The following is a 15,515-nucleotide window of genomic DNA, read 5'->3' as shown; positions in this document are numbered from 1 at the left end:
TCGTCTGCAAAGTTCTTGATCATGCCCCCTACATTATGTCTAAAATATATACCACAAAAAGCAGGGGACCAAGTACTGAGCCCTGCTGAATGCCACTGGAAGCAGTCCTCCAGTCGCAAAAACACCAGTCAACAATTACCCGTTGCTTCCTGCCACTGAGTCAATTTTGTAACCACCTTGTTGCATTTCCCTGAATCCCATGGGATTTTATTTTTTTAAACCACTCTGCCATGTGGGACCTTGTCAAAAGCCTTGCTAAATCCATGCAGACCACATCAACTGCACTACCCTCATCTATCGTCCTTGTTACTTCTTTAAAACATTCAAAAAAAGCAGCGGAAGCATTGTCTTGAGGATGGTGATGGTTTGCTCTGTAATGTTCCTTGTGGCAGCATGGCTGTCATTGTAGACCTGCTGTGCAGTTGTGCATCGGTTCCTGACCAGAGTCAAGATCGACATCATGATAGGGGAGATGGTGGCATAGTGATAGTGTCACTGGCCTAGTAATCCATATGCTCTGGGGAATTGGGTTTGAATCCCACCACGGCAGATGGTGAAATTTGAATTCAATTAATAAAATCTGGAATTAAAAAAAAGCTAGTCTATTGGTGACCATGAAACCACTGCCGATTGTTGTAAAAATACATTTGGTTCACTACTTCCCTTTAGGGAAGGAAATCTGCTGTGCTTACCTGGTCTGGCCTACATGTGACTCCAGACCCACACTAATGTGGCTGACTCTTAACTGCCCTTTGAAATGGCCTAGCAAGCCACTCAGTTGTCAAGGGCGATTAGAGATGGGCTTTGCCAGCAATGCCCGCATCCCATGAAAGAATTTAAAAAAACCCTCGTCATCCAGTAGCCAACCTTTGACCTTTGCGGTAGTTCAAATAGGGGTGGAACAGAGGACTACCGTAGAATGAAGGAATCATGACTGCTGCTCGGAAACTGGGCCTTCACCTGTGTGATTGATACACTACCTGTGGTCACGCACCAGCTATATACTGAGAGAGTGAAATCCCTTGTGGTTGATGAAAATGGTTGAGTTCAGATGAGGAGCAGGCAAGTCTGGGCGGCACAGTGGTGCAGTGGTTAGCACCGCAGCCTCACAGCTCCAGCGACCAGAGTTCAATTCTGGGTACTGCCTGTGTGGAGTTTGCAAGTTCTCCCTGGGTCTGCGTGGGTTTCCTCCGGGTGCTCCGGTTTCCTCCCACAAGCCAAAGGACTTGCAGGTTGGTAGGTAGATTGGCCATTATAAATTGCCACTAGTGTAGGTAGGTGGTAGGGAAATGTAGGGACAGTTGGGGATGTGGTAGGAATATGGGATTAGTGTAGCATTAGTATAAATGGGTGGTTGATGGTCGGCACAGACATGCCAAAGACTTGCAGGTTGATAGGTAAATTGGCCATTGTAAAAATTGCCCCTAGTGTAGGTAGATGGTAGGAGAATGGAGGGAAGGTGGGGATGTGAGAGGGAAAATGGGATTAACATAGGATTAGTATAAATGGGTGGTTGATGGTCGGCGCGGACTTGTTGGGCCGAAGGGCCGGTTTCGGTGCTGTATCTCTCTATGACTCTATGAATTTCACTTCTGTCAGTCAAGCACTGACAATGATTCCAGAGTCCCAAAGCCATTACTGACTTCATAATAGTTTTGACCTGAACAGCTACATTGGAGAAAGACTTTAGCAAGCACAACACACTAAAAAAGCAACTCTAGTAAACTGAACAATATTTAAATTATCTTTATAAAAGTCTAAATCATAGAATTATTGGTCATATCACAAGTTCATGTGAGATTCCTCTAGCAGCATTTTTAACAGGTGGTAACCCATATATTTCAAACAGGTTTATAATTCTGTTAAAATAGTGGAATGAAGAACGTCTTTCAAATGTGGTCAGTCGTTGTCCCCTAATGTTGCTAACAATAATTTGTAGACTTACTATTCAAAACAATTCGTGATTCTCCTCAGTAATGTTTTCCAACAAGTCTGCATAGTTACTTTAAATTAAATAAAAACTCAGTGAAGGTCCAAGGCCCATGGAACAGCACACTACTAAGGTTAAGATAAATCATGAAGCAGTGGTTAGGTGATGGCAAGCATGTATAGATTGTAAGGGGAAGGGAAAATAGTGAGGAAAGGAGTCAAATCAAAATGGATGCTGTTCAAGCATCAATTAGTTTGCGTCCAAATTCCTGCCTTATGCAGTATAATGTGTCAAGACTGCTGCTTACATTTTTAAAATGTTCCCAATTAGGTAAAGCCAAGGGTTCAAATACAGAGCATCCAGAGACGGTGGTGTAGTGGTGATGTCACTGAATTAGTAATCCAGAGGTCCAGGGTAATGACCTGCAGGACATGGGTTCAAATGCCACCACAGCAGTTGGTGGAATTTAAATTTAATTAATTACTAAAAAAAGTTCAACTAATTAATAAAAATCTGGAATTGAAAGCTAGTCTCAGTAATGGGGCTATGATAGTACCATCGGTCGTCGTAAAAATCCATCTGGTTCACTAATGTCCTTTAGTGAAGGAAATCTGCCATCCTTACCTGGTCTGGCCTACATGTGACTCCAGATCCACAGCAATGTGGCTGACTCTTAACTGCCCTCTGAAATGGCCTAGCAAGCCATCCTTATCTGAGGAAGATGTTCTTGCCATGGAGGGAGTGCAAAGAAGATTTACTAGGCGGATTCCTGGGATGGCAGGATTGACGTATGAGGAGAGATTTACATGGATTTCAGAAAAGCCTTTGACAAGGTCCCACATGGGAGACTTATCAAGAAAGCAAATGCACAAGGGATACAGGGTAACTTGATAAGGTGGATTCAAAATTGGCTTAGCTGTAGGAGACAGAGAGTGATGTCAGACGGCTGTTTTAGTGACTGGAAGCCAGTGTCCAGTGGCGTACCACAGGGATCTGTGCTGGGTCCCCTATTGTTTGTCATTTATATAAACGACATAGATGACTATGTGGGGGGGTAGGATCAGTAAGTTTGCGGATGACACAAAGATTGGCCGAGTGGTTAACAGTGAGGTGGAGTGTCTTAGGTTACAGGAAGATATAGACGGGATGGTCAAATGGGCAGAAAAGTAGCAGATGGAACTTAATGCTGAAAAGTGTGAGGTGATACGCTTTGGAAGGAGTAATGTGACACGGAAGTATTCAATGAATGGCCTGACACTGGGAAGTTCCGAGGAACAAAGGGACCTTGGCGTGTTTGTCCATAGATCTCTGAAGGCAGAAGGGCAGGTTAATAGGGTGGTGAAAAAAGCATATGGGACACTTGCCTTTTTCAATCGGGGCATAGATTACAAAAGCAGGGAGGTCATGTTGGAGTTGTATAGAACTTTGGTAAGGCCACAGCTGGAGTACTGTGTGCAATTCTGGTCGCCACATTGTAGGAAGGATGTGATTGCATTGGAGGGGGTGCAGAGGCGATTCACCAGGATGTTGCCTGGGATGGAACATTTAAGTTATGAAGAGAGGTTGGATAGGTTTGGGTTGTTTTTGCTGGAGCAGAGAAGACTGAGGGGTGACCTGATCGAGGTGTACAAGATTATGAGGGGCATGGACAGGGTGGATAGGGAGCAACTGTTCCCCTTAGTTGAAGGTCAGTTACGAAGGGTCACAAGTTTAAGGTGAGGGGCGGGAGGTTTAAGGGGGATTTGAGGAAGAACTTTTTTACCCAGAGTGTGGTGACGGTCTGGAATGCCCTGCCTGGGAGAGTGGTAGAGGCGGGTTGCCTCACATCCTTTAAAAACTACCTGGATGAGCACCTGCCACGTCATAACATTCAAGGCTATGGGCCAAGTTCTGGCAAATGGGACAGGTCAGGTGTCTTTAATGCATTGATGCAGACTCGATGGGCCGAAGGGCCTCTTCTGCACTGTATTATTCTGTGATTCTGTGAGATTGGGTCGACTAGGCCTATATTTACTAGAGTTTAGAAGAATGAGAGGGGCTCTCATAGAAACCTATAAAATCCTAACAGGACTAGACAGACTAGATGCAGGGATGATATTCCCGATGGCTGGGGAGTCCAGAACCAGGAGTCACAGTCTCAGGATACGGGGTATGCCATTTAGAATTGAGACGAGGAGAGATTTCTTCACTCAGAAGGTGGTGAACCTGTGGAATTCTCTACCACAGAAGGCAGTGGAGGCCAAGTCATTAAATATATTCAAGAAGGAGATAGATATATTTCTTAATGCCAACGGGATCAAGGGATATGGGGAGAAAGCGGGAACAGGGTAGTGAATTAGACGATCAGCCATGGTCCTTTTTGAATGGTGGAGCAGGCCCGAAGGGCCGAATGGCCAAGTCCTGCTCCTATTTTCGATGTTTCTATGTAAGCCACTCAGTTCATGGTCAATTAAGGATGGACAACAAATGCTGGCCTGCCAGTGACGCCCACATCTTATGAAAGAATAAAAGCATCTCTATAGGTATGTATGCAGTTGTTAAGCAAAGCATTGTTGTCTTGTTTCAATTTAGGATTATCCCTGGAAAAGAATCAAGGATTGTTGGCAAGCTTGAAGGCTCCTCCATGGTGGGGTATCAGGAGCTTGCACCTAACCTGAGCTGCATCTGAGTCAAGAGTGGTTGATGCTGACACTGGGTGCAAAAGGCAAAGAAAAATATCTACCTAGCACTGAAATACCTCTCCTTGATGGGGTTGCAGCTTTTTATAAAATTCAAAATGGATCAAGAGGCAGGGAAAGGTCATGATTTGAGTGCCAATGTTTAATTTGTTACCACTGAAAATGCTTTGGAAATCTTCATAACCAATACCTCCACATTATTAAGTGGGTGAGGACAAAACAAAGAGGTCAATTTTCACTTGTTGTCTGATGTTAACGGGATGGTAACAGCCTCAAAATGGGGTCAGCAGCCATACCACCCCGTTAACACTGACAACAAAGCTGGTGACATTTTGAAAGGGGCCTAATGCTGGATGCCTAAAGCAACTGTCTATTTCAGGCACTAGGCCCCTTCTAATATGCAAATAGAGATCCTAGAACCCCCCCCCAACCAGTTATACAAGCAATGGAGCAGAAGAAATCCAGCCAATGTAACTTTAGAATTACTTCTGTGGGGCCCAGAGAAGCATCTTGCCAGCGGCTGGCTCGGCTCAGCTCAATATTGAGACGCCTCAATCAGTCAGCCCGTAACTTATCAGCCCGACGTTAATGAGACAGGTGCCTCACCCACAGCTGCCTCTTCATGCAATTATGGGCAATCAGACAGTGCACTTTTCTGAAATAAAAACAAAAAGTGCTGGAAATACTCAGCAGGTCTGGCAGCATCTGTGGAGAGAGAAGCTGAGTTAGCGTTTCAGGTCAGTGACCCTTTATTTCAGATTTCCAGCATCTGCAGTATTTTGCTTTTATTTTAGTGCACTTTTCTGGTCGGTCGCCCAAAAGTCAAAATCAACACTGAGGACATTTTGTGCCCCCATTTGCATTTTTGGGACTCAAAAAAGGACGTTCAAGCCAGTGTGCAATCAGCCCTAGACCTTGATCAGCACAGGTTCACCCCATACTAAAATAGAACTTCTTTTGTCTATTTGTACACTGGATGAAAGGTGTAGAGAATATAACAGTCCAGATGGTTACATTTCCTCCCTCAGAAAAAGGAAGATTTTGCAACAGTTGTAAAATCAAAAGATCAAAATTCATTTTGGCATGTGAAATTGATAAATTTAACAATGTCGGTTTAGACTATTTCTTACCACAATATCCACATTCCAGATCACCATAGACCTTCCTGATCTTCTCAAAAAGACTGACATTTAGTTGTCTCTTCTGTAAGCTGTCAAGAACTTGCTGGAAAGCTCCGAGGTCCACGCCATCCTTTTGAGCTTCAGTTGTTGACGGAATTTTCTCAAAAGTCAAGGGTGTAGCAGAGGAATTGCACAATTCTTTAGCACCATCAAGCTGAACCATTTCAAATGAGTCTTCGTTTTGGACCTCACAAGATTCATACTCTTTGAGGGAATCAGCACCATCCAGGTCTGTGGAACTAGACTGATGGTTTGTTTCTGTGCTTTCAGAATCTATCACAGTGTCACTGCTGACAGGCAAAGCTGGCAAGATTTCACCCTGACACCCATCCACAGATAATTGCTCATTTTTTGAAGATATGTTGCTTTCATCCAAAGAAACTGCATCGTGTTGGATGGTCCCAGGACCATTTGATGGATAGTCGAGGACTTCTGAGTGGACCTGCATGACCTGTTCATGTTGAGTAATACTCTCTGCGGGAATGTTAGCGTCTTCATTTTCAAGTTCTACAAGAATCTGGTGCCCATGTGCATCTTGCTCACAGGAACTGAAGCCCGCACCATCAGCAGAGTCCTCCAAGGCCTCCGGTTGAATGTCGCCTCCTGACTCCAGAAGATAGAAGCTCTGATTAATGGAGTTATTAAATACTGAATCCTCCCCTAAGTCACTATGAGCTTCCTTGACATGACACTTTAACTTGACCGAGCTGACAAACTTCTTTGCGCACACGGAACAAATATAGATAAATTTATGCTTCCGGACGTGCGCCTCCAGTGAATGATATTTTGTGGCTCCGTGATCGCAGAGCTCGCAAGCAAATGGGCGATCATCACCATGGACCAGCATGTGCCGATCACGGTCTGATTCATTTTTAAACTTGCGTTCACACACGTGGCAGTCGTACAGCAGCTGCCGCTTGCCCTCCCTCGTCAGCAGGCGCAGCTCATCGTAGACCTCTTTGACTTTCTCCTCATCCATGTCATGGCTCTCCTGGATGTGCTTGAGCAGGTTCTTGACATCGGAGTATTTCTTTTTACAAAAACGGCAATGTTGCTTGATCTTTTTGTGCACGCGCTCAATGTGCACTTTCAGGTGCCCTTTGCTGAGGCAGGTGAAGGCACAGTAGTCGCAGCTAAACTTTTCCCCTGTGTGCTTGCGCATATGAACGATAAGGTTAGCCTTGATGGTGCTGGCATAGTCACACTGCAAACATTTATAAGGCTTCTCATTGGTATGAATTCTGAGGTGAGCTTGAAGTGAGTGCTTAAATTTAAATACTTTATTGCAATATTCACAGGTAAAAATCTTCAGCTGCGTGGTCCCTTGTCTGAAAGAACAGAAAGATACTCTTGTGAGTTTTCAGCCTATATATAGGACCTTTCAATTGTCAGCGTACAGCAGAAACCTTGTTAATGATTCTCCTTTGGACTTTTTTAAAGTCTGTTACTTTGTCCAACTCCAGAAGTTTGTGGACTCAAGTCACACTCCAGAGACTTGAGCACATAATCCTAAACTGATACTCTAGTGCAGAGGACTGAGGGAGTGTTGCACTGTTGGAGATGCCATCTTTCGGGTGAGACATTAAACTAAGGACCTATTTGCTCTCTCAGGTGGGCTTAAAAGATTGCAAAAGATCGAAGAATAGCTGCGGTATCCTCGCCAATATTTCTCCTTCAACCAATATTACTAAAACCAGATTATCGGTTCATTACCACAGTGCTGTCTGTGGGACCTTGCTGTGTGCAAATTGACTGTCACATTTCCTACACTACAACAGTGACTACACTTCAAAGGTTAAGTGCATGGGGCATCCTGAGATTATGAAGCGCACTATATAATGCAAATCTTTCTAGAGTGCAGTTCCATAGGTGTCAGATGCCCGCCACCTAGCCTAAATCTATTCAATCAGAGGGAGAGCATCACATCAGAGCCCAATCCTGTCCTCACTCATCAGCCATGAGGAGAGGTTGGATAAACTCGGATTGTTTTCACTGGAACGACGGAGGTGGAGGGGCGACATGATAGAGGTTTACAAAGTTATGAGCGGCATGGACAAAGTGGATAGTCAGAAGCTTTATCCCAGGGTGGAAGAGTCAGTTACTAGGGGACATAGGTTTAAGGTGAGAGGGGAAAAGTTTAGAGGGGATGTGCGAGGCAAGTTCTTTACACAGAGGGTGGAGAGTGCCTGGAACCTGCTGCTGGGGGAGGTGGTGGAAGCAGGTACCATAGAGACGTTTAAGAGGCATCTTGACAAATACATGAATAGGATGGGAATAGAGGGATACGGACCCTGGAAGTGCAGGAGCTTTTAGTTTAGGCAGGCATCAAGATCGGCGCAGGCTTGGAGGGCTGAATGGCCTGTTCCTGTGCTGTACTGTTCTTTGTTCTATATCCCAGCAAAGGACACTTGTAAGCGATCAGCAGTGTGAACGCTGGCTGATTTTCCCCTCATTAATCCAGTGAACAATAAAACAGCCTCTGCTGATACCTGAACTGTGAGCTGCGAACTCAGCAGTGGCTAAAAATCAATCCTAGGACCAGTACGATCTGTATCATTGAACTGTTCACTGAATAATCTGTTGCCTAGTTTTACTTAACGCTCATATATTATTTTATTTTGTCTCCATTCTTCTCTGCTCTTGAAGTCAAAGAGGTCTATGACTAATTCATGCTAGGTACATTCCAGAAACACCTCACCCAAGTGACCAGTCTCCATGTGTGGACTCAGACAAACTGTTATTTGAACATGAATGTTGCCAGTTAATTTGATGGTTATGGGTTGTCAGGGGGAGGGGAGGAGGAGGCATATCCTGTACTCCACCCTCCTCCCCAATCATGGCTTGTGCACATTCCAGCAGAATCACTGCAGCAATCACTGCAGAATCTCCCTTTGATTGAATAGCCTGTCCAGCTTTGCACTTTAATGATTATTTAGGCTAGGTGGACCCTCCCAAGCCCAACAACACAAAGCTAAAAGTAGTGACTAAATAGGGGGTACAGTAATGTGGTGGTAATGTTACTGAACTAATAATCCAGAGGCCCTGGGTAATGCTCTGGGGTCACGAGTTTGAATCCCACTACAGCAGCTGGTGGAATTTAAATTCAATTAATTAATAAATCTCGAATTAAAATCTGCTCTGAAATGGTGACCATGAAACTACCAGATTGTCTGCCATAAAAATCCAACTGGATCACTAATGTCCTTTAGGAAAGGAATTTTTTAAAATTCATTCCTGGGATGTAGGCGTCACTGGCTAGGCCAACATTTATTGCCCATCCCTAATTGCCCTCGAGAAGGTGGTGGTGAGCTGCCTTCTTGAACTGTGGGGTAGATACACCTACAGTGCTGCTGGAAGGGAGTTCCAGGATTTTGGCCCAGCGACAATGAAGGGACAGTAATATAGTTCCAAGTCAGGATGGTGTGTGGCTTGGAGGGGAACCTGCAGGTGGTGGTGTTCCCATGCATCTGCTGCCCTTGTCCTTCTAAGTGGTAGAGGTCGCAGGTTCAGAAGGTGATGTCTAAGGAGCCTTGGTGCGTTGCTGCAGTGCATCTTGTACATAGTACACACTGCTGCCACTATGCGCTGGTGGTGGAGGGAGTGAATGTTTGTGGATGGGGTGCCAATCAAGTGGGCTGCTTTGTCTTGGATAGTGTTGAGATTCTGGAGTGTTGTTGGAGCTGCACCCATGCAGGTAAGTGGAGAGTATTCCATCACACTCCTGCCTTGTAGATGGTGTACAGGATTTGGGAGTCAGGAAGGTGGGTTACCCACTGCAGAATTCCTAGCCTCTGACCTGCTCTTGTAGCCATGGTATTTATATGGCTACTCCAGTTCAGTTAATAGGATGTTAATAGTGGGGGATTCAGCGATCGTAATGCCACTGAATGTCAAGGGAAGATGGTTAGATTCTCTCTTGTTGCAGATGGTCATTGCCTGGCACTTGTGTCGCGTTAATGTTATTGTCCAGGTCTTGCTGCATTTCTACACGGACTGCTTCAGTATCTCAGGAGTTGCGAATGGTCCTGAACATTGTGCAATCATCAGCGAACATCCCCACCTCTCACCTTATGGTTGAAGGAAAGTCATTGATGAAGCAGCTAAAGATGGTTGGGCGAGAACACTACCCTGAGGAACTCCTACTGTGATGTCCTGGAACTTAGATGATTGACCTCCAACAACCACAACCATCTTCCTTTGCGCAAGGTATGAGTCCAAGCAGTGGAGAGTTTTCCCCGATTTCCATTGACTCCAGTTTTGCACGGGTTCCTTGATGCCAGACTCGGTCAAATGCTGCCTTGATGTCAAGGACAGTCACTCTCACCTCACCTCTGGAGTTCAGCTCTTTTGTCCATGTTTGAACCAAGGCTGTAATGAGGTCGGGAGCTGAGTGGCCCTGGCAGAACCCAAACTGAGCATCAATGAGCAGGTTATTGCTAAGCAAGTGCTGCTTGATAGCATTGTCGACAACATCTTCCATCACTTTACTGATGATTGAGAGTAGGCTGATGGGGCAGTAATTGGCCAGGTTGGACTTGTCCAGCTTTTTGTGTACAGGACACCCCTAGGCAATTTTCCACATCGCCAGGTAAATGCCAGTGTTGTAATTGTACTGGAACAGCTTGGCTCAAGGTGTGACAAGTTCTGGAGCACAGATCTTCAGTACTATTGCCAGAATGTTGTCAGCGCCCATAGCCTTTGCAGTATCCAATGCCTTCAATCATTTCTTGATATCTGGCAGAGTGAATCGAATTGGGTGAAGACTGGCATCTGTGATGCTGATGCTGGGGACTTCAGGAGGAGGCCGAGATGGATCATCAACTCGGCACTTCTGACTCAAGGTTGTTGCAAATGCTTCAGCCTTATCTTTTGCACTGATGTGCTGGGCTTCCCCAGCATTGTGGATGGGGATATTCGTGGAGCCACCTCCTCTAGTTAATTGTTTAATTGTCCACCACCATTCACGACTGGATATGGCAGGACTGCAGAGCTTAGATCTGATCCTTTGGTTATGGGATCGCTTAGTTCTGTCTATTGCATGTTGCTTACACTGTTTGGCGCGCAAGTAGTCCTGGGTGTCGCTTCACCAGGTTGACACCTCATTTTGAGGTATGCCTAGTGCTGCTTCTGGCATGCCCTCCTGCACTCTTCACTGAGCCAGAGTTGGTCCCCCGGCTTGATGGTGATGGTAGAGTGGGGGGTATGCTAGGCCATGAGGTTACAGATTGGGGTCGAGTACAATGCTGCTGCTGCTAGTGGCCCACAGTGCCTCATGAATGCCCAGTTTTGCATTGCTAGATCTGTTCGAAATCTATCCCATTTAGCACGGCCGTAGTGCCACACAACACGATGGAGGATATCCTCAATGTGAAGACGGAACCTTGTCTCTATAAGGACTGTGCGGTGGTCACTCCTACCAATACTGTCATGGACAGATGCATCTGTGGCAGGCAGATTGGAGAGGATGAGATCAAATATATTTTTCCCTCAACACCTGCCGCAGACCCAGTCTAGCAGCTACGTCCTTTAGGACTCGGCCAGCTCAGTCAGTAATGGTGCTACCAAGCCACCCTTGGTGATGGACATTGAATTCCCCCACCCAGAGTACATTCTATGCCCTTGCCACCCTCAGTGCTTCCTCCAAGTGGTGTTCAACATGGAGGAGTACTGATTCATCAGCTGAGAGAGGGCACGGTAGGTGGTAATCAGCAGGAGGTTTCCTTGCCCATGTTTGACCTGATGCCATGAGACTTCATAGGGTCTGGAGTTGATGTTGAGGACTCCCAGAGCAACTCCCTCCCGACAATATACCACTGTGCCGCCACCTGGGGATGGTGATGGCGGTGTCTAGTGCAAGGTATGATTCGGTGAGTATGACTATGTCAGGGTGCTGCTTGACCAGTGTGTGGGACAGCTCTCCCAACTTTGGCATAAGCCCCCAGATGTTAGTAAGGAGGACTTTGCAGGGTCGAAGAGGGATGGGTTTGCCGTGGTCATTTCCGGTGCCTGAGTTGATGCCGGGTGGTCCATCCGGTTTCATTTCTTATTCCTAGCGGTTAGATACAACTGAGTGGCTTGCTAGGCTGTTTCAGAGGGCATTTAAGAGTCAACCACATTGCTGTGGGTCTGGTGTCACATGTAGGCCGGACCCAGTTAAAGACAGTAGATTTCCTTCCCTAAAGGATGTTATTGAACCAGACGGGATTTTACAACAATCGACAATGGTTTCATGGCCATCATTAGACTAGCTTTTTAATTCCAGCTTTTTATCAATCGAATTCAAATTCCACCTTCTGCCCTGGTGGGATTTGAACCCATGTCATAACAATATCACTACTCCACCACCTCCCCCTATCTGCCATCCTTATCCAGTCTGGCCTACATGTGACTCCAGATCCATGGCAATGTGACTGACTCTTAACTGCCCTCTGAAATGGCATTGCAAGCTACTCTTGTGCCAAACTGCTACAGAAAAGTCAAAGAATAAAAGCAGAAGAATCACCTGGCATAAACCTAGACACTGGAAACGACAATGGCACACCTGCCCAGACAGCTTCGCAAAGTCTTCCTAACTAACATCTGTGGACTATGCCAAAATTGGGAGAGCTGTCCCAAAGTCTAGTCAAGCAATCGCCTGACATAGTCATACTCACCGAATCATACCTTACAGACAATGTCCCAGACTCCTCCATCACCATTCCTGGGTATATCTGTCCAACCAGCAGGACAGAACCACCAGAGGTGGCGGCACAATGATACACAGGCTGGAGGGAGATGCCCTGGCAGTCAACAGTGACCCTGTACCTCATGAAGTCTCATGGCTTCAGGTCAAACATGGGCAAGGAAACCCCCTGCTGATTACCACCTACTGCCACCCACCCAGCTAATGAATCAGTACTCCTCCATGTTGAACACCAATCAGAAGAAGCACTGGGGGTAGCAAGGGCACGGAATGTACTGTGAGTGGAGGACTTCAACGCCCAGCACCAAAAGTGGCTCAGTAGAACCACTACTGACTAAGCTGGCCAACTCCTGAAGGGCATATCTGCCAGACTGGGCCTACAGCAGGTGGCGAGGGAACAAACAAGAGGAAAAAACCTGCTTGACCAATCCACCTGTCGAAATTGCATCTGTCCATGACAATGTTGGTGTCAGTGACCACCACACAGTCTTTGTGGAGATAAAGTCCCGTCTTCACACTGAGGATACAGACAGTCGTGTTGTGTGGTAAAAATACCATTCTACTTAATTGGATAGATTCAGAACAGATCCAGCAGCTCAAAACTGGGCATCCATGAAGCGCTGTGGGCCATCAACAGCAGCACAATTGCATTCAACCACAATCTGTAACCCTGTGGCCCAGCATATCCCTCACTCTACAATTACACTCAAACCAAGAGATCAACCCTGGCTCAATAAAGAGCGCAGAAGAGCATGCCAGAAGAAACACCAGGCACACCTAAAAATGAGGTGCCAACCTGGTGAAACTACAACACAGCATTACATGTGTGCTAAACAGTGGAAACATCATGCAATAGACAGAGCTAAGTGATCCCACAAGCAACAGATCAGATCAGAGCTCTGCAGTCCTGCACATCCAGTCGTGAATGGTGAAGGACAGTGAAACAACTAACCAGAGAAGGCTCCACAAAAATCCCCATTCTCAATGATAGGGGGACCCAGTACATCAGTGCAAAAGACAAGACTGAAGCATTTGCAACCATCTTCAGCCCGAAGTGTCGAATGTATGATCCATCTTGGCCTCCTCCTAAGGTCCACAGCGTCACCGATGGCAGTCTTCAGCCAATTCAATTCACTCCACGTCTTATCAAGAAACAGCTGAAGACACCGAAGACAGCAAAGGCTATTGGCCGTGGCAATATCCCAGCAGTAGCACTGATGACTTGTGCTCCAGGACGAGCCACGACCCTAGCCAAGCTGTTCCAGTACAGCTACAATACTGGCATCTACCCGACAATGTGGAAAATTGCCCAGGTATGTCCTGTCCACAAAGAACAAGACAAATCCAATCCGACCAATTACCACCCCATCAGTCTACTCTCAATCATCAGCAAAGTGATGGAGGGTGTTGTCGACTTTGCTATCAAGCAATACTTAATAAATCTGGAAATAATAAAAAAAAGCTAGTTAAATGATGGCCATGAAACCATTGTCGATTGTTGTAAAAACCCATTTTGTTCACTAATGTCCTTTCGGGAAGGAAATCAGCTGTCCTTACCTGGTCTGGCTGACATGTGACTCCTGACCCACAGCAATGTGGTTGACACTTCCATGCCCTCCGAAATGGCCTAGCCAGACACTCAGTTGTATCTAACCGCTACGAAGCCAATAAAAAGGAATGAAACCGGACGGACCACCCGGCATCGACCTCGGCACCGGAAAGGACAATGACAAATCCCAGCCCTGTCGACCCTGCAAAGTCCTCCTTAATAACATCAGGGGCTTGTGCCAAAGTTGGGGGAGCTGTCCCACAGACCAGTCATGCAACAGCCTGACATAGTCATACTCATGGAATCATACCTGACAGACAATGTCCCAGACACTGCCATCACCATCCCTGGGTATGTCCTGTCCCACCAGCAGGACAGACCCAGCAGAGGTGGCGGCACAGTGGTATAGAGTAGGGAGGGAGTTGCCCTGGGAGTCCTCAACATCGACTCTGGACCCCATGAAGTCTCATGGCATCAGGCCGAACATGGACAAGGAAACCTCCTGCTGATTACCACTCACCGCCCTCCCTCAGCTGATGAGTCAGTACTCCTCCATGTTGAACAGCACTTGGAGGAAGCACAGAGGGTGGCAAGGGAACAAAATGTACTCTGGGTGGGGGATTTCAATGTCCATCACCAAGAGTGGCTCGGTAGCGCCACTACTGACCGAGCTGGCCGAGTCCGAAAGGACATATCTTCTAGACTGGGTATGCGGCAGGTGGTGATGAAACCAACAAGAGGGGAAAACATACTCGACCAGGCATACCTCAAAATGAGGCGTCAACCCGGTGAAGCTACAACACAGGACCATCTGCGTGCAAACTGCATTAGCAGCGTACGATAGACAGAGCTCAGCGATCCCATAACCAACGGATCAGATCTAAGCTCTGCAGTCCTGCCACATCCAGTCATGACTGGTGGTGGACAATTAAACAACTAACTGGAGGAGGCGGCTCAACAAATATCCCCATCCTCAAAGATTGGGGAGTCCAGCACATCAGTGCGAAAGACAAGGCTGAAGCATTTGCAACAATCTTCAGCCAGAAGTGTTGACCAGATGATCCATCTCAGCCTCCTCCTGAAGTCCCCAGCATCACAGATGCCAGACTTCAGCCAATCCGATACACTCCGCATGATATTAAGAAACGACTGAAGGCACTGGATACTGCAAAGACTATGGGCCCTGTCAATATTTCGGCAATAGTACTGAAGACTTGTGCTCCAGAACTTGCCGCGCCCCGAGCCAAGCTGTTCCAGTACAGCTACAACCCTGCAATGTGGAAAATTGCCCAGGTATGTCCTGTACACAAAAAGCAGGAGAAGTCCAACCCGGCCAATTACCGCCCCATCAGTCTACTCTCAATCATCAGTAAAGTGATGGAAGGTGTCATCAACAGTGCCATCAAACGGCACTTGCTTAGCAATAACCTGCTGTGATGCTCAGTTGGGTTCCGCCAGGGCCACTCAGAGCCTGACCTCATTACAGCCTTGGTCC

At 46.5% G+C, this 15,515-nt stretch overlaps 1 protein-coding gene across 8 annotated transcripts in view; it reads right to left on the bottom strand.

Moving 5' to 3' along the window:
• Positions 1-15,515, bottom strand: part of LOC137369819 (zinc finger protein ZFAT-like) — a 359,810-nt gene that overhangs the window by 157,384 nt on the left and 186,911 nt on the right. For all 8 annotated transcript variants that reach the window (XM_068031379.1, XM_068031381.1, XM_068031380.1 and 5 more), the window contains one exon: positions 5,739-7,117. In XM_068031379.1, the coding sequence (XP_067887480.1) occupies positions 5,739-7,117 (1,379 nt within the window). The remainder of the gene's footprint in view (positions 1-5,738; positions 7,118-15,515) is intronic.

Source organism: Heterodontus francisci, chromosome 5, assembly GCF_036365525.1.
Source record: "Heterodontus francisci isolate sHetFra1 chromosome 5, sHetFra1.hap1, whole genome shotgun sequence".
NCBI lineage: Eukaryota > Metazoa > Chordata > Chondrichthyes > Heterodontiformes > Heterodontidae > Heterodontus > Heterodontus francisci.
The sequence above is the reverse complement of the archived record's forward strand: the minus strand, read 5'-3'. Positions and strand labels throughout refer to the sequence as shown.